The following is a 24656-nucleotide window of genomic DNA, read 5'->3' as shown; positions in this document are numbered from 1 at the left end:
TCATACCATGAATTATGGGAAAAGATAATTGAACAAAGATTAAGACTATAAACGAGGGTTTTAGAAAATCAATTTGATGTTATGCCTAGGAGATCAACAAGAGAAAATATTTATCCTTTTAAGAAGATTAATGGAAAATTTTAGGGAAAAAAAGAGAGACTTGCGTATAGGTTTTATTGACCTAAAGAAAGCCTATGCTAGAGTATCTAGAGAAATTCTTTGGTGGGTCTTAGAAAAGGGGGTATGCAGTAGTTATACTGAGGTCAATAACGATATCTAAGATAGAGCAAGGACTAGCACTAGGACTATAGGAGAGGAATCTAGAGATTTTCCAATCACAATAGGTGTACATCAAGGTTCTACTTTTGAGTCCATATCTTTTTACTTTAGCAATTAATGAACTCACTGGGAATATCCAAAACGAGATCCCTTGGTGCATGTTATTTGCAGATGACATTGTCTTGATTGATGAAAGTAGGAGTAAAATGGAATCTACGTTAGAATTTTGGAATACTGCTTTGCAGATGACATTGTGGGTGACCTCTCAGGCCGTGAATGATTTTGTGATAGTGAAGTTTTGGGTGCTTGGTAAAAGTAAAAAGAGGAAATTTTTGCGGAGTAGCACCACGCAAGCTATATCTGGGACCTTGTGGATGGAGAGGAAATTGAGGAATGCTAAAATCTTCAAAGAGCAAATCATACCTTCCTATTTATTATAGGATAGAGTAGCAGTTGTCTTTCTTGCTTTATTTTGATAGCTTCAGCAGAGCTCTGAAGGGTTTCTTTAAGCGCCCGCCGCGCTGGGGGGGGGGGGTGAGTGGGGGGTGCGGGCGCGGTGGTGATGTTGTAAATTCTTACTTCTGTTTCACTTGTAGAAGGATATCTTGTTTTCTAGCTTTTATATCTCACTTTCTTCATCAATGAAATTTTTGTTCTATCAAATATAAAAATAAAAAGCTTCATCTCTAATAACCCAATAATGTACCAAGTTTTGCAACAACCGCATGCATATCACGGATAATGCTTCGCAAACATTTCAAAAGCAAAAGATATTATCACTTCAGAGCACATATTAGTAAAAGACATTCCAGGGCAACGCCTGCAACAGTAGACACTACTAAACAAATCAGAAATTAAAATTGAGGGAACGGTTCCTAGTTCCATTGATCTAGATGTCGCAATGATGTTTTTAGAAATCCCACTTTAAAAAACCCAATAGGGTGCAAAGTTTACACTTCTTCCAGTGACACCTTTCCATGGAACATATCTGCTATGCATAGGGGTGCACTTACTTGCAGCTCTTCGGAGCATTTGGTTTTCAATGGCAGGGGAAGAAACTTATCCAACAAATCAACATCTTTTACTGCTTCTAGAGATGTTTTGAAAGCTTCATCAGCCCCCACAGGTTCTGATTCAATTACAGCATTGTTCAGTGTATCAGAATGGGACAGATCTAATTGATCAGAAGATTGAGGAGTAGCTTGAATGCTTGGGGTTAAAACCTGAATGGTTCCTGGAGTAGATTTTTCTAGGACATCACCTGTAAATGCAGATAGCTTTTAGAAGTCAGGGACAGAAAGTAAAATTCAGATAATCAATACAAAATATATCGTCAGGAATGCCCCAACTTCCATCTTTCATTCTAAAATTATGTTTCCAACCTCAGTGGATATTAAAATAATCATATTCTGAGACAAAGTCACTCCAGGAAAACTAATGCAATTACTAAAGGAACCTGACTAAATTACAAAGAAAATAAGTTCAAAAAAAGAAGATCTAACGTCCACAGGGTTACTAGAGATTAAACACTTATATTTACAACAGCAAGCACCATCACAGAGAGCTTTATAGACAAAAAGCAGAACAGAAAATCCACAAAAGGAGCACTCTTTTCCAGGAAACAACACAAATTCCTCCAACACAACATGACACGGATTCCTCCAATAGAGGGAATGGGATGCAGAATTTAACGAATAAGTATCAAAAGTAGACAACATTAGGGGCTGTTTAGTTGTGGAAATATTTTCCATTTCCCATTACCCATTTTTTAGTTTTCAAAAGAATTATAAAATTTTTTAAGTTATTTTTTAGTTTTCCATTCACATTAAAAAAATACAAGATAAAGAGTTTGTTTAGTTGTGCAAGGCAACTTTTTTATTTTTTATTTTTTATTTGCAGACTTCAAAATAATTACAAAAAATACTTGTTTTCCAATTTTCAAAAAAAATTATACAAGATAGTAAGTGGAATCATGGATTTTGAGGTTTGAATTTGGATTTTTGTAAATTTGGAAGAAACTCAATACATGAATCACACAAATCTAAGTCCAAAATCCGAATTCCATTCTCTCATATGCAAAGTAAGAAATAGAAATCAAGAAAACAATAAATAAATAAATAAATAATTCCAACTTTTCTATGCAAACCTTGAAAATTGGAAAACACGGTATGATTTTCGTAATTTTTTGAAAAATTAGAAATGGAAACTAAAATTATTTGCACAAGCAGTGGTACCAAAATCTTTTAGTATTGTTCATTTATTTCATACAAATGTTGAAAAATTAAATAAGTAGCTAACTTTTTAACAATTTTTTGAAAAAATAAAATTGAAAATGAAAACCATTATCCACAACTAAACAGGCCCTTAATTTTTTTGGGATCATAAAAAAGGTCAAACGCCATTGACCTCCCCCTAGCTAAAAGACAAGACCTCCTTTGAGGCTTCAACAATCAAATGAACCTACTATTAGGATTCCCAAATCAATTGGGATTTCTAATTAATATGATTTCCAAATCAATTAGGATTCTATTTAATATTAGGATTATTTAATGTTTGTTAGTTAGGATTCCCAAATCAATAGGGATTTTTAATTAATATGAGTCCTAAATCAATTAGGGTTCTATTTAATGTTAGGATTTTTTAATGTTGTTAAGATTCCCAAATCAGTTAGGGATTCGAGGGGATATTTTACAGTCTTAATAGGAGTTAGTTCCTCTAACCTATATATATGTGACCCCTACGGGGCTTTTTGGCATGGAAGCAAGCAATGAAACAATAACATAATTCATAGCCTTTGGCTAATTTGGAGGCAAATCCCCTTGAAGTGATCAACCCTATTTCTCTTATTACCTTCCATTCTTTAAATTTCCCCAATTTTTGACAACAAAACCCCAAGGTCTTATCATTTGGTATCAGAGTAGGCATTCCTGTGGATGCCATTAGCCCGCGAACAAAAACAAGATCTTCGAATTCTTGATCTTCACTCATGCGCAATAGCCTCAGAAAATTCAGCAAAGCCCCATATGGAAGCTAGGCTAAAGGCTGAACTTAGCAATATGTTTAAGTCTCAATTTCAAGAGATCTAAGCATCATTCTCTAAACTACTCAGTATATCATCCCATAAAGAGAAAGCAGAAGATGTCTCTACATCAGCTAATTGTAGGAAGCAGCCATACATGCATGAAGGAGGCTACTAAGGAGAGCATGAATATTGTCCTTCTCATATGAAGGTGGAATTTACTCGATGGGACAGTGATGACCCTACTTGGTTGGGTGTGTAGGGCTGAAAATTACTTTTGATTTCACCGCACTCTATAAATATCTAAAGTTGAGATTACTTCTCTTAGTCTAGATGGGTGGTATGACAAATTTGAAGTTCGTTATGGAGTGCCTTCATAGGAAGAAATTGTTTCTGGATTACTTATCCGATTTGGACCCACTAGATAGGAAAATATCGAAGGAGAGCTAGCTAAAATATGCCAAACTAGCATTGTCATGGAGTATCAGACACGATTTGAATGGCTATCAAACAGAACTAAAGATTGGAATTGTACTAAAAGACATGTTTTATGTAATCAGTTTTAGTATTTATTAATAACTTCAGTTATTCCATTTTAATGAGAATCTTTGTGAGCAATGTTTGGCTAACATTATTTATTTAATGATTATGCATCTGTGTCTTTATTCTATATAATAGGTGATCTAGTGTGTATAGTACGGCTTATACACAGAAGATTAGATCATCAATTCTTATAGAATATAAGTTTATTGTTCACAGTCTTAAATGAAATTGGACACACCATTGGTAGGGCTGTTGCACTAGATTTTAATAGGTCTGTCTTGACTATTGGGAATGGTACAGTTCCAACTCCTTGTGCTAGTACACTTTGTGTGTATTAAACAAGACCGTCTTCGGGTAATTGTTTTTATACTGACTATATAAAACAATTAATCCCTCATGGTTATTACGAGTGCTTATGCTCTTGATCCTAATATGATTATTGGACACGTGCATATAGTGTTTATTACTTCGATTCATAGAAGAGTGAGATTCTTTATGGGTCAATAAACTCAGTGAGTTGGGTGATGACGTTATGTGTATGGTGAACATTAATTATTGATGGAATCCACATCCTTGAGGAAGCTTATAAGTTTTGATTGTGCCAAACCCTGCAAGTGGATTTTGAATCCGACACATCAAATAAGTTAAGTTGAAGGTCTCAGGTAATTAATATGTCAATTAATTAAATTGTCAGTAATTTAATTTAATAGATGGGTATCTATAATCTTTATGTGGGGAGATAAATAAGCATTTAATAATAGGAGCTCGAAATTTAATTTCGAATATGACAGGGTGTACAATTATAATTCTTTAGTAGTATGAATTATAATTTACGTAATTAAGGATGAATTCGGGTTGGATTAGGAATTATTAATTACGTGCGAAGCCCTAGTCATATTTGCCCAAAGGTCCCTATTGTAGCCTATATACACATGCTCCATTCAGTAGCTAGGGTAAGATAAGCGAACTCTCATAGAGGTAGACGTTTTTGTGAGAAAAGAAAATCCTAGTAGCCGCTTAAAAGCCCACTCTCTTAGGAGCAAGGCATGTTCAAGGAATACAGTAGAAGATTCCTAGTTGTCTTCAAGAGCTCGTTTCCATAGTTGTAAATTTGGGATCAAACCAAATAGATCTCGTAGGTATAATCCTAATCATGGAATTAGGGTTTGCATGATCAGATTTTTCTTTTCTTTTTTTTTTTTGGTTATCCGTATGCACTACAGCTGGATTTTAGGGCTATTTCGCAAGTCCCTTCAATTGGTATCAGAGCTTCAATTGATATTGTATACGGATAATAATACCATGTTCTTCAAAAATTGAACCACTGCATGCTTAGGGTAGAATGTGTGTATGCACTAACCTCTAATTTGCAACGTTCATTCCGACAATTATGGTCACACGAATGTATGTTTTGTGATTGCGATTGTTTACTACAAGATTCGTAGCATGTGACTCCGGTTATAGAGGCATAGGATTTTGTAATCCGATGTAGTTTCATCCGAGAATGAGGCACAGTTGCGGTGTGTGAATAGTGGTTGAAAACTGGGAAAAACCCTAGTTACAGAATGATGATCAGATGGTTTGTAGCAGTGCATAGTAGTGGCGAAAAAGGATTCACGATATTATGATGCAAGCTGCTTGATCATAATAGCCGGAATATTTATTATATCATATTTCTTGTTTATATATGCTTGTTTGGCATGTTTGTTGTTCTTGTGTTATGTCATTAGCATGTAAAATTTAAAATTTCAATGTTGGCTTATGCATGTGCAACTAGAGAATAAAATTAATTCCCAAGTTATAATACAATTTTTTTTATATAAAAAAAAAATTAAAGGAATTTGGAATTTTATCTGTTGCGTGTATTTTAGTTACCAATATTGGAATATTAAATTTATTGGAATATTAAACATATGTTTGTATCCCTCATGAATTAAATAACTAAGTGGATGAGGGAATTTATTACGTATAAATCCCATGGTCTCCGTCACTAGTTTATAGGTGCAGTAATTAATTTTATGTGATGATATTATTATCTTCCTCCCCATCGGATGGAATTAATTATAGACTCACCAAGTATAAACTCTAGTAATTGTTAGTATTGGGTCACCTCTCCATTTGGGGATTCACTACGGGACAATAAGTCTAGTATTATGTGATGGTATACATTTAACTATGAATAATAGTATCCTCATCATCTGAGTCATTGCTATTGTTTATAGGACCGAAGTTAAGTCAGAAGTTAAATTTTGCTTGGCATAGTTACTTGCCTAGATAGTAAAATTAATAGGTCCTCACCTGTCTACACAAATGTTGAATAGTAGACGACCTCCCATCGAGGTATACTACTCACGGTGTGCTAGGTTGCTAACAGATTCTTTAAAAGAAAATAATGGTAGAGGGAACCATATTCTTTTAATTGAATTAAAAATTTATTATTGCTCATCATATTTTGTTATAATACGTGATTCTCAAGATTAAAATGGCTTTCAATCCCCTGGCTGTTATTCTCAAAGAAAACAAACTGGTTGGATCCAATTATATTGACTAGCAAAGGAACTTGGATATTGTACTGACTGCAGAGTACAGGTATGTGCTCATAGAGGTATGTCCACAAAAACCTAGTGAAGGGGCAACCGATGAGCAAACCCACGCTTACCGAAATTGGATTAATGCTGATGAGATGGCGCGGTGTTACATTTTGGCATCTATGTCGAATGTTCTACAATATCAGCATCAGTCTATGTCTTCTACCTATGATATAATGCAGAACCTCAAAGAAATGTTTGGGGATCAAAATTGTGCTGCTAGGCAAACTGCTATGAAGAAACTTATGAATACTACTATGGCAGAAGGAACCCTAGTAAGGGATCATGTTTTGGGGATCAAAATTGTGCTGCTAGGCAAACTGCTATGAAGAAACTTATAAATACTACTATGGCAGAAGGGACCCTAGTAAGGGATCATGTTCTGAAGATAATTGGTCTTCTCAATGAGCTAGAGATCCTTGGAGCTAAAATTGATGGGGAAACCCAGGTCGATATCATTCTCCAGTCGCTGCCCGACTCTTTCAAGCAATTTTTCCTGAACTACAACATAAATAAGCTCTCTTACTCATTGGCAGAACTACTTAAAGAGCTTCAAGCAACTGAGGGCCTCATCAAGAAGTCAACTATTGCTCTTGTGACTGAGAAAGGTTCTTTTTCTAGGCCAAAAGGCTGAAAGAAGAAGAAAAAGGTTCAGAAACCACAGGGAGCTCCTCCAGTAGTATGTGCGCTGCAAGATGGAGTTAAAAAGCCTATGGGCAAGTGTTTTCACTGCAAGCAGTCAAGGCACTGGAACTCACAATGTCCAATTTATCTCGCCAAACAGAACACAAAGGTATATCTCATTCACTAGTAAGCGGTGATATCTACCAGTAGCTAGTGTCGATACGGGAGCCACTAATCATATTTGTAATTCTTTGCAGGAGTTCCAGCAAACCCGCCAACTAAGTGATGGGGAGATTTACATATTTCTGCGAGATGGCACGAGAGTGTCAGTGGTTGCAGTAGGAGATATTCGCATTTCTTTTGGTAAAGATAGGATTTTAGTATTGAAAGACTCTTTATGTACCTTCCATTAGAAGGAATTTGATCTCAGTTTCCAAGTTGGTTGATCACGGATGTTCCATTTATTTTAATAACTCAATTGTTATTAAGTCAAATAAACGTTTTATCTGTTCTAGTACATTGGTGGATGGTCATTATATTATTAATCATGTTTCTCCTACAATGCAACTAAATGAATTGAATAACACTGATAAACTACCATGTAAGAGAAAGAAACCTTATGAATTGAACCAAACTTATCTTTGGCTCTTATGCCTATGTCATATTAGTCTAAGACGAATTTAAAGGCTGGTTCAAAATGGACCATTAGGTTCATTAAAAGTGGAGGCACTACCAGTCTATAAATCCTGCTAAGAAGACCAAGCGGCCCTTTTCAGCCAAGGGCTATAGAGCAAAAGAGGCATTATAACTAGTTCACTCTGATTTGTGTGGCCCCATGAATATCGAGGTTAGAGGTGGCTGAGTATTTCGTAACTTTCATTGATGATTACTCAAGGTATGGGTATATTTATTTGATGCGTCGTAAGTCTAAATGCTTTGAGAAATTCAAGGTATTTAAGGCAGAAACGGAGAAGCGTCAGGGTAAATGTATCAAGACACTACGATCTAATTGTGGTGGCAAGTACCTCTTAGGAGAATTTGTGGATTACTTATCAGAGGAGGGAATTGAATCCCAGTTGTCTACACCAAATATGCCACAACAGAATAGTGTAGCAAAAAGAAGGAATATGACTCTTATGGACATGGTCAGATCTATGATGAGTTATTCAAATTTGCCTAATTCGTTTTGACGGCATGCACTAGAAACAGCAGCCTATATTCTGAACTTGGCCACATCTAAATCAATACCTACTACACCCACAGAATTGTGGACTGGGCACAAACCTAGGCTGCAGCATGTTCGGATATGGGGTAATCCAACATACGTGCTAAAAGGGAAAACAAATAAGTTGGAATCAAGGACAGATGTCTGTTTATTTGTTGACTACCCTAAAGGAACGAAAGGGGGTTTATTTTATTGTCGTAAGGATCAAAAGGTCATTGTTAGCACCAATGCTTGATTCTTGAAAGAAGACTATGTAATGAACCACAAACCCAAAAGTAGGATTGTTCTAAAAGTGTTGAGATGAGATATACCAGTTATACCAATAATGTAAGAAGAACCACCACAAGACAGAGTTATTGACATTCCATTGCCTCGTTGTAGTGGGAGGAATGTTGTAACTCGAGCTAAGTTTGACCCATCACGTGCAGCTACCATCAATACGCCGGTTGTACAACCAGGGCAGAATGATGGTGCACAAGGATCAAGATCAACACAACAAAATATGCCTCGTCGTAGTGGGAGGGTTGTACACCAGCCTGATCGGTATTTGTTCTTCGGAGAGTCTTATGACAGGATCCCTGATGAACTGGACACCGAACCCTGCAACTACTATGAAGCACTTTAAGATAAAGATGCAAAACTCTGGTAGAAGGCTATGAAATCAGAGATGGAGTTCATGTACTCTAATCAAGTCTGGAATCTTGTAGAGCCACCCGAAGGGATAAAACCCATCAGATGCAAGTGGATCTAGAAGAAGAAGAGAGGAGGAGACAAGAGGGTGAAAACCTTCAAAGCTAGGCTCATTGCAAAAGGGTTTACTCAAAAAGAAAGAATCGACTATGAGAAAACTCTCTCGCTGGTAGCCATGCTAAAGTCTATCTGATTCTCTTATCCATTGCAGCTCATTTTGATTATGAAATTTGGCAAATGGATGTCAAGACAGCTTTCCTTAATGGAAGTCTTGATGAGTATATCTATATGGTGCAACCAAATGGTTTTGCAGCAGTAGGCCAATAGCACATGTTGTGCAAGCTTAAGAAGTCCATTTATGGACTTAAGCAGGCATCTAGGTCTTGGAACATCCGTTTTGATCAAGCCATTAAATCACATGGTTTTAATCAATACCCTGATGAGTCATGTGTACACAAAAAGCATGATGGAAACGTGGTGGTATTCTTAGTGCTATATGTGGATGATATCTTGCTCATCGAAAACAATGTGGGGGTATTATCTTCGGTTAAGGTATGGTTATCCAGACAATTCTACATGAAAGACTTGAGAGAAGCGAGTCACATCCTTGGGATCAAGCTTTTGCGAGATCGCAAGCAAAGGATGTTGGGCTTATCACAAGCTATTTATGTCAATATGATTCTTGCCCGTTTTAGCACGCAGGATTCCAAGAAAGGGTTGCTCCCTTTCAGACATGGAAGGATCAATGTCCTAAAACACCGATTGAGGTAGAAAACATGAAAGCAGTTTCTTATGCCTCAGCAGTAGGAAGCCTCATGTATGCTATGCTTTACACTAGACCTGACATCTGTTTTGTCGTAGGCATGATCAGCAGATATCAATCTAACCCAGGGTAGGAACATTGGACTGCGGTAAAACAAAAAGGACTAGGAATTATATGTTAGTTTATCAGGCAGATAGTCTAGTACCCATTGGGTACACAGACTCGGATTTTCAATTAGATAAGGATTCCAGAAAATCAACCTTGGGAAATGTGTTTACCCTAGGAGGTGGAGCTATTAGTTGGAGGAGTATCAAGCAATCATGTATTGTTGATTCCACTATGGAGGCCGAATATGTGGTAGCCTCTGAGGCAGCCAAGGAGGTTGTTTGGCTCAAGAACTTTCTATTGGATCTAAGAGTGGTGCCTTCGGTAAAATCGCCTATTGCACTTTACTGTGATAATAGTGGGGTGGTTGCTAACTCAAAGGAACCTAGGACCCATAAGAGGGCAAAACACAGCGTAAGTATCACTTGATATGAGATATCGTGCAGAGAGGTGATGTAATGGTGATCAAGATTGCATCGGCAAGTAACCTGGCAGACCCGTTTACAAAGAGCTTACAAGCTGGTACTTTTGATAGTCATGTAAAGGGAATGGGAGTGAAATGTATGGCAGCATGGCTTTGAGTCTAAGTGGGAGATTGTTAGGGATTTATACTAAAAGACATACTTTATGTAATCGGTTTTAGTATTTAATAATAACTTCAGTTATTCCATTTTAATGAAAATCTTTGTGAGCAATGTTTGGTTGACATTATTTATTTAATGATTATGCATCTGTGTCTTTTATTCTATATAATAGGTGATCTAGTGTGTATAGTACGGCTTATACACAAAAGATTAGATCATCAGTTCTTATAAAATATAAGTTTATTGTTCACAGTCTTAAATGAAATTGGACACATCATTGGTAGGGCTGTAGCACAAGGTTTTAATAGGTATGTCTTGACTATTGGGAATGGTATAATTCCAACTCCTTGTGCTAGTACACTTTGTGTATATTGAACAGGACCGTCTTGGGGTAATTGCTTTTATACTGACTATATAAAAAAATTAATGCCTCATGGTTATTATGAGTGCTTATGCTCTTAATACTGATATGTTTATTGGACACATGCATATAGTGTTTATTACTTTGATTAATAGAAGAGTGAGATTCTTTATGGGTCAATAAACTCAGTGAGTTGGGTGATGACGTTATGTGTATGGTGAACATTAATTATTGATCGAATTCACATCCCGATATCAGGATTGATGATACCCCCTTGAGGAAGCTTATAAGTTTTGATTGTGTCAAATCCTGCAGGTGGATTTTGAATCCAACACATCAAATAAGTTAAGTGGAAGGTCTCGGGGAATTAATATGTCAATTAATTAAATTGTCGGTAATTTAATTTAATAGACGGGTACCTGTAATCTTTACATGGGGAGATAAATAAGCATTTAATAATAGGAGCTCGAAATTTAATTTCGAATATGACAAGGAGTGCAATTATAATTCTTTAGTAGTATGCATTATAATTAACGTAATTAAGGATGAATTCGGGTCAGATTAGGAATTATTAATTACGTGGGAAGCCCTAGTCATATTTGCCCAGAAGTCCCTGCTGTAACCTATATACACGTGCTCCATTCAGCAGCCAGGGTAAGACGAGCGAACTCTCACAGAGGTAGACGTTTTTGTAAGAGAAGAAAACTCTAGCAGCCACTTATGAGCCCACTCTCTCAGGAGAAAGGCGTGTTCAAGGAATACAGTAAAAGATTCTTGTTCGTCTTCAAGAGCTCGTTTTCATACTTGCAAATTCGGGATCAAACCAGATAGATCTCACAAGTTTAATCCTAATCACGGAATTAGGGTTTGCATGACCAGATTTCTTTTTTTTTTTTTTGGTTATCCGTATACACTACAGCCGGATCTTAGGGCCATTCCGCAAGTCCCTTCAGGAATGAGAGCTAACTTGTCAGTACTTTTATTGAAAAGGTCTCTTACCCAACATTAAAGTGCATCGGCCACGGACTATGACAGCTGCAATTTCATTTGCATGATTAAAAGAAGAGAAGTTGGGAGAAGAACGACATTACTCCAATAAGACCATTAGCAAGCAGAATATTAGCAGCACTATGACACCACTTGCTCACCACAATTCTCCCTCCAAACGATTGACTCAAGAGGAACTTAAAGAGCGAATGACAAAACATTTGTGCTGGCATTGTGATGAAAAGTGGCATAACGGGCACTGTTCCAAAAAAAAACGGTTCTTGATGATTGAACCATTGGAGGGGCCAAAAGAAGTTGAGGATGACCCCCCTTATTCAAATTAGGAAGGAATGAAATCTGATGATAATGATGAATCTATCACTTCTTCAATCCATGCTTTAGCTGGTTATGCCAATCCTCGAACCATGAAAATTAGTGGCTTGTTAAAACGCCAACTTGTTACTATGCACTTATAATTTCACGGACACTAAAATTGCTAAACGACTAGCCTATCCTATGGAGCAATGTGAAAAGTTTGATGTGAGGGTTGTACATGGAAGGATCTCAACATGTCAAAGCAAGTGTCCAAAGGTCAAACTTACTATGCAAAATCATGGGTTGTATGTTGATTTCTTTTTACTGCCACTAGAAAACTATGAAGTGGTTTTGGGTATTGAAAAATTAAGAACATCGGGTGATATAGCTTGGAATTTCTCTAAACTAATTATGAAGTTCACCATGAATGGCCAACGAGTGACTCTTAAACGCAAACAGTTTTGTAATGTCACTACAATTTCAAGCCATTGTATAGAGATGCTCCTTAAAAAGGAGCGACATGGCTGCTTGGTACAACTTCCAACATCAAAATAGTTACAACATCAATCTGAGCAAGATGAAGGGCTAGAATCTCTTATTTCAGAATTTTCTGACCTATTTGAGGAGCCACAAGGATTGCCACCTCAGCAAGTGCATGATCATCAAAATTCTTTATTGCCAAATCATTTAGGTCATTTGCGAATTGTACTCGCCACTCTTCGTGAGCATATCATCTGTTTGTCAAGAAATCTATATATAGTTTTGCTCGACCGCATGTGGAATACCTTGGGTATATTGTTTTTCAAGAAGGTGTTTCAATTGACCCTTCTAAAATACAAGTGATGACAAACTGGCCTATTCTACAAACAATAAAAATGTAGCAGGGATTTTTGTGGTTGACTAGTTACTACCGCAAGTTTGTCAAGGATTATGGAACGATTAGTGCTCCACTAACTACTCTATTGAAAAAGAATGCATTCAAAAGGAGTAAGGAAGCTGAACAAGCCTTTGTCAAGCTCAAGCACACCATTTCTTGCCTCGCTAGATTACAAAGAGGTGTTCATCTTTGAGTCGGATGCATCCAGAATTGACATTGGTGCAGTTTTAAAGCACGATAGACGCCCCACTGCTTTTACCAGTAAAGCATTTTCTCCATCCCACATTGGCATGAATAACAAAGAGATGCTAGCCATATTGCAAGCAGCTACAAAGTGGAGAGATTCTTGAAGTTTATTGCTACTCAACCTTGAGGACAAGGATGATTTGGAGGAGGTGTGAATTTTAGGATTCCCAAATCAATTGGGATTTCTAATTAATATGATTCCCAAATCAATTAGGATTCCATTTAATATTAGGATTATTTAATATTTGTTAGTCAGGATTCCCATATCAATTGGGATTTCTAATTGATATGAGTCCAAAATCAATTAGAGTTCTATTTGATGTCAGGATTATTTAACGTTTGTTAGGATTCCCAAATCAGTTAGGATTCGAGGAGATATTTTATAGTCCCAATAGGAGTCACTTTCTCTACCCTATATATATGTGACTGCTATGGGGCTTTTGACATGGAAGCAAGCAATAAAATAATAACATAATTCATAGCCTTTGCTAATATAGAGGCAGATCCCCTCGAAGTGATCAATCCTATTTCTCTAACTATTTTCCATTCTTTAAATTTTCCCAATTTCTCCATGATAAAACCCCAAGGTATTATCATTACCCAAAGGCTAAGAATTATGTTATTGTTTTATTCCCTACTTCCATCCCAAAAGCCCCATAGGGGTCACATATATATATAGGGTAAAGAAACTAACTCCTATTAGGACTGCAAAATATCCCCTCAAATCCTAACTAATTTGGGAATCATAACAACAACAACAACAACAAAGCCAAGTCTTAAGTCCCACCAGGTGGAGTCAGCTATAAGAATCATTTCCCACCAATTTATGTGATCATGGACAATTTCTTTCAACAAATTTAGGCATATTAAATCCTTACTCACTATCTCATTCCTAGTAATTCTAGGTCTACCCCTACCCCTTCTACTACCCCTCACAACAACTCACTCTCTCTTCCTCACGGACACGCTATGTGGCCTACGTTGCAAGTGCCCAAACCATTTGAGTCGTCCCTCCCTTTTCTTATCTTCTACAAAAGCTACGCCTAACTTACTGCAAATGTGTTCATTTAGAAAAAGAAAGTAGAAACTGCCAATATATCCATATTTTCTTACTTCAATTCGTACAAAGCAAAATGCATTCTTGGAGTCACATGAGAGAGTGAGAAAGAGAACCAAAAAGAGAAGGGAGACAAAGCCAAGGCCAAAAAGTTAAAAGAGTTTAATAGTGACAACATCAAATAGACAAATTTGGACCTGGAAAGAACAAGCTCAGCCTGCAGTGTGCAGAAGATTGTCTAAGGAGGTTGTCTTGCATAAACTGACAACTTTTACAAATAGATGATGAATGTACAGTTCATATACTCAATAAATGAGCGATGAATTCTAGGAAGTAATGATTAGAGAATTTAGTGCTATAAGAACTAGTAAGGCTATAAACCATGAACAGCTTGGAGTTAGGCTTCATAAGCACTCCCTCAAGCTCCTTCTTTACAATTAATTAGTCAAATCCCAGCTAAAGAAGCAAAAAGATTCATTTTAAAGGCGCCTAGGGGGTGCCAATGCAAACACAAGATTTGTTTACAAGTCAAAAAATAAGGGCCTATTTGGTATCGTTGTTGTTTTCTATTTTCTGTTTTTGTTTCTCCATAGTGAAAAAATAAATTATACAAATGCATTTGTTTCTGTTGCCAGTTTTCAGCTATTTGCCAAAAAATTCAAAACCAAATTCTGTGGTTTTCAGTTGTTTTGGCAACTTGTTGCTAGAAATTTTAATATCCAAAAAAAATTTTGTTGAATAAATTATTCATTTTATTAAATTAAAATCAAAATTAAATGATCATTTGAATTTAAATATAATTAAAAGAAAATAGATAAATTTCAAAAAATAATAATAAAGTCAATCACAAAATACTTGTACTATTTTTTAATTGTCATGTCCAATAAAATTTTTATTATAAAGTAAATTTTGAAAGTAGAGAAATTAAATAAAATAATTATAATAAATTTTATTTTTATTATAATAATTTTCTAATGTGTATTATTTGTAATTTTATTATTTTAATCATATTTTGATTTAAAGATGAAAATGAGCATTTTTTTTAATTAAGTTTTTTTAATTTGAATTAGTTTTATAAATGTTAACCAAACAAGTTGCTCGTTTCTAGTTTTTAGTTTCTAATTCTGGCTTTTTGTTTTTGTTTCTGGTTTTCATTTCTCTAATTTTGACAATGATACCAAACAGCCCCTAAATAAATATAACATGAACTGCAAATGCACATCACCACAGCTAGAATGCCAAAAAAGTCTTTAGATACCTATCCTAGTCCCAATTCCAAAAGGGACAATTCCCTCCCTTAAAAGCTCATGTTTCTTTCCCTCCACACAACCCAGAGAACAGTACAAAAGGCATGAAGATAACAATTTTTATTTCTGTCTATGCAAGTCTTAAGCCCACAAACAACAACAACAACAACAAAACCAAGCCTCAGTCCCATTAAGTGGGGTCGGCTATATGAATCATTTTCCGCCAATTTATATAATCATGGACCATTTCTTTTGATATATTCAAGGATATTAAATCCTTACTCACGATCTCCTCCCAAGTTATTTTAGGTCTACCCCTACCCTTTCTACTGCCCCTCACAGTAACTAAGTCACTCTTCCTCACAAGTGCACTATGTGGCCTACGTTGCAAGTGTTCATACCATCTGAGTCGTCCCTCCCTTATTTTATCTTCTATAGGAGCTACACCTAACTTACCACCACGAATATGTCCATTCCTTAATTTATCTTTCAATGTTATACCTCACATTCATCTAAACATTCTCATCTCAGCAACTTTTACTTTTTGGATATTATGTTTCTTCGTCACCTAACATTCTGGTCCATATAGCATTGCTAGTCTTATAACTATCCTATAAAACTTCCCTTTCAATTTTAAGGGTATTCTACAATCACATAGCACACTTGAAGCACTTCTCCATTTTACCCAACCTGCTTTAACTCTATGCATTACATCATTTTCAATTTCTCCTTCAACTTGCATAATAGATCCAAGGCATCGAAATCTACAAGTGTTATTTATTTTTCCATCATCAAGTTTAACTTTGTCTCCAATATTCCTTCTATCATTACTAAAATTGTATTTCATATATTCTGTTTTATTTCTACTTATCCTAAAGCCTCTAGATTCCAAAGTTTTTCTCCATAATTCTAACCCAGCCTCTACTCCGTCCTTAATTTCGTCAATGAATACAATATCATTTGCAAACAACATACACCATGAAACCTCCTTTTGAATACTCTTAGTCAATTGATCCATCACTAAAGCAAAAAGATAAGGACTCAAAGCAGATCCTTGATGTACACTTATGGTAATTGGAAATTCTCTAGTTTCTCCATCTATAGTCCTTACACTAGTTATTACTCCATCGTACATATCCTTAATAACATCGATATACCTACAACATAGACCAATTTTTTTTCCCTAGGTATCCAAACATATGCTTTCTCGAGATCAATAAATATCATATGCAACTCCCTCTTCTTTTCCCTAAACTTTTCCATTAATCTTCTTAAAAGATAAATAGCTTCTATGGTAGATCTCCTAGGCATAAAACCAAATTGATTTTCTAAGATTTTCATTTTTAACCTTAATCTTTGTTCAACCACCCTTTCCATAGTTTCATCGTATGACTCATAAGTTTAATTCCACGATAGTTATTACAATTTTGAATATCTCCTTTATTTTTGTATATAGGTATTAAAGTGCTTTTCCTCCATTCATCTGGCATTTTCTTAGCTTTTACAATTGTATTAAATAAATTAGTTAACCATATAATTCCGTTATCACCCAAGCATTTCCAAACTTCAATTGGGATGTTACCTGGTCCCATAACTTTCCCATTTTTATATCTTTTTTAGTGCAAACTTAACTTCGTTAACTCTAATTTTGCAAATTTTAGTCTTTTCCTCATTTGACAATTCTAAGTTTAAGTCTTCTATTTGGTTTTCGTTAAACAACTTACTAAAATAACTTCGCCATCTTTCTTTAATATCTTCATCCTTAACCAAGACAATATCATCCTCACTTTTTATAAATTTTACATTTCCTAAGTCCTTGCTCTTCCTTTCTCTAGCTTTAGCAAGTTTAAATATATCTCTTTCCCCTTCTTTTGTACCTAATCTATCATACAAACTATTAAATGATCTATATTTAGCTTCACTAACGGCCTTTTTTGCATCTTTTCTTCCCTCCTTATATTTTTCAAAGTTATCTCTGTTTCTACATTTTTGCCACGTTTTATACCAAATTCTTTTTGTCTTTATGATTTTTTGTACATCTTTATCCCACCACCAACTCTCTTTGCTATTCGAGAATCTTCCCCTTGATTCACCTAAAATCTCTTTTGTTATCTTTTTAATAGAGCTAGCTAATCTATTACAAAGAGTATTTGTATCTATCTCATCCTCTATGGTCCAATCCCCATCTTTGATCATTTTACCTTTAACTTTTATTATATTTTCTCCTTTTAGGTTCCACCGTCTAGTTTTCTTACACTAGTTTATTTTATCATTTTTCTTCCATTTTTTAATACATATATCTAACACTAAGACTCTATGCTGTGTGGTCAGGCTTTCACCTAGAATAACTTTACAATCCTTGCATAATAAACGATCTACCCTCCTAGTTTAAAAAAAAAATCTATTTGACTTCTATTTTGTCCACTTTTAAAGTTTATGAAGTGGTCTTCTCTCTTCTTAAAGCAAGTATTCATTATACTAAAATCATATGACATAGCAAAGTCTAAGATCATCTCCCCAAACTCATTTTTGTCTCCATATCCATATCCTCTATGTATCCTCTCATAATTTTTATTATCTCTTCCAACATGTCCATTCAAATCTCCTCCTATAAATATTTTCTCAATCCCTGGTATGCCTTGTATAATTCTATCCATATCTACCCAAAATTGTGTCTTAAGATTTTCTGCTAAGCCAACTTGAGGAGCATAAGCACTAATAATATTTATTATCTCTTGTCCTAATACCATCTTGATTTTTATAATTCTATTTCTTACTCTAGTTACATCCACAACACTATCTTTTAAGTTTTTGTCTATAATAATGCCTACTCCATTCTTATGTTTTTCTTTTCCAATGTACCAAAGTTTAAATCCTGATTTATCGATTTCTCTAGCTTTCTCACCCACCCACTTAGTTTCTTGAAGGCAAATTATATTAATTCTTCTTCTAATCATTGTATCCACAATTTCCATACTTTTACCCGTAATTGTCCCTATATTCCAAGTTGCTAATCTAATCCTAGTTTCCTAAACTAACTTCTTGACCTACCCACGTCCAGAATGATGCAGGAACCCTCGCATATTTGACATCGTACCCGGGCGCCGACACGGCGCGTCGCTTCGAAGTGACGACCTAACCCACCCTCGAGCACATTTCGCTACACCCGGGTGTTTCAAGTGCAATGCGTCGCTCGTAGGGGATGCCCTAGCAAATGTTCAGTAAGGATTCATATCATAGTAATCTGACAAATTTTACGCTGGCTGTCAACTACCTAACGCAACCCTCCTCCTTTACCCGAGCTTGAGCCCAGCTGTGTGTGAAAAAATTAGGACATTAAGTGCATCACAGACGAAGTTAAGTCTTAAACCCACAGCTCCCTAAAATTTAAACCAACAGTTGCCCATGAAAGAACCAGCACTGAGTCGCATCCCACAACTCCCTAGACCATTAACAGTGGAGGATAAGATGATAAACAGTTTCAGCCTTGCCTTGGCACAGAAAACATCTGTTCATCAAACCATAGAAAACACCTGTTCATCAAACCTCTTCCCCTTCTTTTTGAAATTTACTGAAAAATATTTTCTCCCAAGCTGCTTCCCAATCAAAAGGGAAAAAAAAAAAAAAGGCAAAACTCAGTAAGGCTACCATGTTCCCAAATTGCCTCCAAGGGAAGTTAACATATCCATCATTCCCGTCTTCTTTTGCAATCTCCCTATAGTGTGAATCCACATTGAAATATTCCCATTTTTACAGCCTTCATATGGCATCATTTTCCATGCATAAATCAATCAAATTCTTGACAAGAAATTAGATTCAAAAATATTCCACTTCCAAGTCTTTATCTAAATTTCAAAGGAACTTTACCACACCATTTATCATGCTAAAAAAACATCACCTCACATTGCCTAGCATCACGAGCCAAGCTTTTTCAAGGTATTATGCTTGCTTGTGACCGCTTGTCTCATGCATTTAGGATGGGTTTCCATCATGTACATACTAACGTAGGGTTATTTTTCAGCGATTGTTTTTCCCTAGGCTGAAAAGGGGAGTATGACTTCTCAGTCATATTGATATTTCCTAGTGCCATAGTAAGAATAGCATAGAAGGCTCTTTAGGAGAGGGTGAGTGTTCATCAACTTGTAAAACTCACTAGCTATTGTCAACATGTTTAGCCTACTTGCCTTCCTCTCTAGACACACATTGTTAACCGAAGTGTTAATAATGAATTGCGTTGCTTCAATGTTTACTGCTTAAGTATCATTGCTTCCATAAGTTGCTTATTGCTTCCGCTTATATCTACTTGAATGACAATGAAAGTGCTTTGTTGGTGAATTGCAGTAAACGCTAGGCTGGCTAGTTAAACAAGAGGACTTTAGCTAGCACCGCTCAGTCCATTCACAAAGGTGTGAAATATTCAGCCCGTAACACCTAGTATCAAAGTTTGGTCAGTTACTATGTGAATTCAGTTGCCTTCATTGTGGGATTGTAAAGCTTTGATAATGACCATGCCGACAAATGCCTAAAGAATTAATGTGATAGAAGCATAGGCTGAGACGACAGCCAACAACGTGGCCATAAAGATAGCCTGACTGACAGAACGTGTTGATGAATTGGAGGGATCACAAAAGCACCAACAAAGTTCGATGGTGAAAATGTCAGAGGACTTTCACCACACTATGGAGACCTTGCCAGCTCAGATAGCTGATCTAACTGCAAAGTTGAATGTGATGGTTCTTGCTATGGGAAACTCTCACACTCGGGGGTTTAGCAAGACCAAGGTACCAGAACCCAGGACGTATGGGGGTGCCCGTGATGTCAAGGAGTTGGGGAACTTCTTGTTTGATATGGAGCAGTACTTCCGCGCTTTGAGGACGGACTTAAAATAGGTGAAATTGGATACTATGACTATGTACTTGGTTGGTGACGCCAAATTGTGGTGGCGTACTAAGTACAGTGAAATTGAGAATGGAAGTTGTGTAGTGGATTGTTGGGTAGACCTGAAGAGAGAGCTCAAGGCCCAATTCTTTCCTGAAAATGTTGAGTACAAGGTACAATGCTAGGAAGAAGCTGAGAGACCTCAAGCATACTGGGTCAATCAAGGAATATGTGAAACAATTTTATGCTTCGATGTTGAATATCAAGGACATGTCAGAATAGGACAATTTGTTCTATTTTCTTGAGGAGTTGAAATCGTGGGCAAGAACAGAACTTCATAAGCAAAGAGTTCAAGACTTGTCTATCGCACAAGCTACCACAAAACACTTGACTGCCACACTAGTGATAATACCGCTTCGTCCAAAGAGAGGCGTAGGTGGAAACAGCGAAAAGTCTTTCAATAAGGGCAAACCCAAGAGTGGGGGAGCCGACTATAAGGCATCAACTTCAAAAGAAGCTTCATTGTCTCGAGAGTTCAACACACCCACTAGAAAGGGTAAAATTTCATGCTACTTATGTCAAGGCCCTGTATAGTTGTTGAGTGCCCTCATAAGGCATCACTTAATGCCTTACAAGCTTCCACCACGGAACGGGCATTGGAAAGAGATAAGGAAGAGGAGGATACCCCAAGGATGGGTGCAATGCAACTAGTGAATGCATTGGAAAAGCAAGCGAAAGCACCAAAAGTTACATAAGCAAAAGGATTGATGTTTGTGGACTTGAGGATCAATGGGAAGAGTACCCATGCGATGGTGGATACCAGGGCTATCCATAATTTTGTTTCACAGGCAGAAGTAGGGCAACTCAACTTATCCTTGGAGAAGGATTCAGGACACATGAAAACAGTGAATTAGGTAGCCCAGGCTACTCTAGGAGTAGCCAAGCAAGTGACTGTGAAGCATAGGCAGTGGGCAGATCATGCGAATTTCACAGCGGTGTTGTTGGATGACTTCCAAATCATTTTGGAAATGAAATTCCTATGGGAGACTAAGGCAGTGTCGATGCCTTTTGCCGGTTCCCTGTGTCTGATAGGAGATCACCCTTACATGGTGCAACCGGTTGCAAAGAAAGGAGACGATGATAAGTTCCTTTCAACCATGCAACTCAAGAAGGGATTGAGAAGGGGTGAGCAGACATAACTAGCCAAGGTGGTGGTAGAGGAGAAGTAGGCCAAGAGTTGGTGCCTACGACCATCCAAGTCGTGTTGGATGAGTACAAGGAGGTGATGCCGAACAAGCCGCCTCACAACTTGCCTCCACGACTTGCCAGAAGTGAAATCACCTGCTAATGGGCCATATCAGATGGCGCCTCCAAAGCTAGCAAAGTTGAGATGACAATTGGATGATTTGTTGGATGCGGGATATATTTGCCCTTCCAAAACACCGTTTGAAGCATTTGTGTTGTTTCAGAGGAAACATGATAGGAGCACACGGATGTGTGTAGACTACCGCGCACTTGACAAGGTGACAGAGTGCGCAACAAGTATCCTATTTCGTTGATTGCCGATCTATTTGATCAGCTAAATCATGCCAAGTACTTCACTAAACTCGACTTGAGGTTCAACTACTATCAGGTGAGAATTGCTTATGGGGATGAGCTGAAGACAACTTGTGTGACGCGGTATGAAGCATATGACTTCTTGGTAATGCCATTCGAGTTGACGAATGCACCTACGACATTTTGTACCTTGATGAAGCAAGTATTTCGTGAGTACCTTGACAAGTTTGTCGTGATGTACCTAAATGATATTGCTGTCTACAGTTCCACTCTAAAGGAACATAAAGAGCATCTACGGAAGGTGTTTGACAGGTTGAAGGAGAATAGTCTGTATGTGAAGGGTGAGAAGTGCTCTTTCGCTCTGCAGAGCATCAAATTCCTTGGCCATGTGATTGAGTAAGGTCATATCAGGATGGATATGGAGAAGGTGAGAGCGATTCAAGAATGGAAGATCCCAATGACAGTGAAGAAACTGTGTTCCTTTCTTGGTCTTGCCAACTATTACAGGAAGTTCGTAAAGGGGTACTCAAGGAGAACTTCTCCTTTGACAGAACTAGTGAAAAAGGGTCACGAGTGGAACTGGACAGAGAAGTGTCAGGGAGCCTTTGATGACTTGAATGATGCCATAATGAGGGATCCAATACCTGCACTTCCGGACATCATGAAACCCTTCGAGGTACTAACAGATGCATCGGACTACACCCTTGGAGGAGTCCAATTACAAAAGGGACATCTTGTTGCGTACGAGAGCCGTAAGCTTAGTGAAGCCAAACGGAAGTACACAGCTCAAGAGAAGTAGATGGTAGCAGTGATACATAACTCAGGTGTTAGCCACTTCTTCACACAGCCGAAGTTAACACCCAAACAAGGCCGGTGGCAAGAATTCTTGAAGAAATTTGATTTTTCATTGGAGCACAAGGATGGGCGCCTGAACCAAGTTGTTGATGCACTGAGTAGGAAGGCCAAGCTGGTGGCCTTGCAGATGGTAACACACTTGACAGTGAGTATCGTTACCATGACGATGCGAGAGTGCATCAAAGAGAATTTAGCCAAAGATCCAGTTGCACAAAACCTCATGAAGTTGACTGAAGAAGGGAAAGCATGTTAGTTCTAGATGGATGACAGATTGTCGATGACCCATGGTAGACGACTCTTTATGCCACGAGTTGGAGATATGAGGAAGACACTAGTGAAAGAGTGTCATGATACCATGTGGGCTGGACATCCCAGATGGCAGCGCACTTTGGCATTACTAAAGCAGAGGTATTATTGGAAGCACATGCGTGATGATGTGGATGATTATACCCGGACTTGTCTCACCTACCAACAAGACAAGGTGGAGTGAAAGAAGATTGCAGGGCTGCTGGAGCCCCTACCAATATCATCCAGACCGTGGGAAAGTGTCTCACTGGACTTCATCACCAACTTGCCCAAAGTGGGAGATGTAGGGTCCATATTTGAGGTTATAGACAAGTTCTTAGAGTACGATACGTTTATACCCGCACCAAAGTACTGTTCAGTAAAGGAGACGGCACAACTATTCTTTAAGAATATTATGAAGTATTCGAGTGTTCCCCAAGATATTACTAGTGACCAAGACTAAAGATTCACCGGCAACTTCTGGACAAAACTTTTCAGAATCCTTGGTTCACAACTTGACATCTGTTCGAACTACCATCCACAGAAAGAAGGACAAACGGAGAGATTCAACGGGCTACTAGAAGAGTACTTGCGCCATTTCATCAATGCCAACCAGAAGAATTGGGTGCAACTACTTGATGTGGCTCAGTTTTGTTTTAATGCCCAAAAGAGCTCAACAACCAACAAGAGTCCTTTTAAGCTTGTTACAGGCCAGCAGCCATTGTTACCTCACACAATGGACGAGCCGAATAAAGGAAAGATTCCAAGGGCATACATCTTCACCAAAGAATGAAGACAAAATGCAAAGATTGCCCGACCCTACTTCGAGAAAGCTTCTACGCAGATGAAGAAGTGGGCATATCAGGGGAGAAGACCATAACACTCCAACGTAGGAGACTTGGTGCTCATTAAGCTCAATCCTAAATAGATCAGGTCACTATGGGGATCAGATAGGCCTACTTCGTAAATATGAAGGACCAGTCCCCATCTTGGCCAAAGTCGAGAAGGCTTCTTACAGAATTGACCCTCCGGCTTGGATGAAAGTGAATCATGAGTTTCACGTTAGCTACCTCAAGTCATTCAACACCGACATCAAAGATCCAAGCAAAAGTTAGTTAACCAGAGCATAAATGAAGACAATGCAACCCGACAGACAAGAAGTTGAAGATATCCTTGCAGACAGAGAGTTCACATCCTCAAGGAAGAAGCAGCAGGGCTTCTTAGTCAAGTAGAAAGGCCTTGGCAACGAAGAAATCAATTGGGTTTCTGCAGAAGATATACAACCATTCGTGAACAAAGTTGAAGTGTACCTAGCGTCAAAGTCTACGAGGACGTTAACTGCATAAGTGGAGAAGCGTCATGAGCCAAGCTTGTTCAAGGCATTATGCTTGTTTATGACCGCTTGTCTCGTGCGTTTAGGATGGGCTTCCATCATATAAATACTAGTGTAGGGCTATTTTTCAGAGATAATGTTTCCCTGGGCTAAAAGGGGGAGTATGATTCCTCAGTTATATTGATGTTTCCTAGTGCCAGAATGAGAATAGCATATAAAGCTCTTTAGGGGAGGGTGA

General features: G+C 37.5%; 1 protein-coding gene across 8 annotated transcripts in view; it reads right to left on the bottom strand.

Moving 5' to 3' along the window:
* Window positions 1-24656, bottom strand: part of LOC131158282 (uncharacterized) — a 50844-nt gene that overhangs the window by 15273 nt on the left and 10915 nt on the right. For all 8 annotated transcript variants that reach the window (XM_058113032.1, XM_058113036.1, XM_058113039.1 and 5 more), the window contains exon 4: window positions 1293-1540. In XM_058113032.1, coding sequence (XP_057969015.1) covers window positions 1293-1540 — 248 coding nt within the window. The remainder of the gene's footprint in view (window positions 1-1292; window positions 1541-24656) is intronic.

This window comes from Malania oleifera, chromosome 6 (genome assembly GCF_029873635.1).
Source record: "Malania oleifera isolate guangnan ecotype guangnan chromosome 6, ASM2987363v1, whole genome shotgun sequence".
Lineage (NCBI taxonomy): Eukaryota > Viridiplantae > Streptophyta > Magnoliopsida > Santalales > Ximeniaceae > Malania > Malania oleifera.
This window is presented reverse-complemented; position numbering and strand designations above follow the sequence as displayed.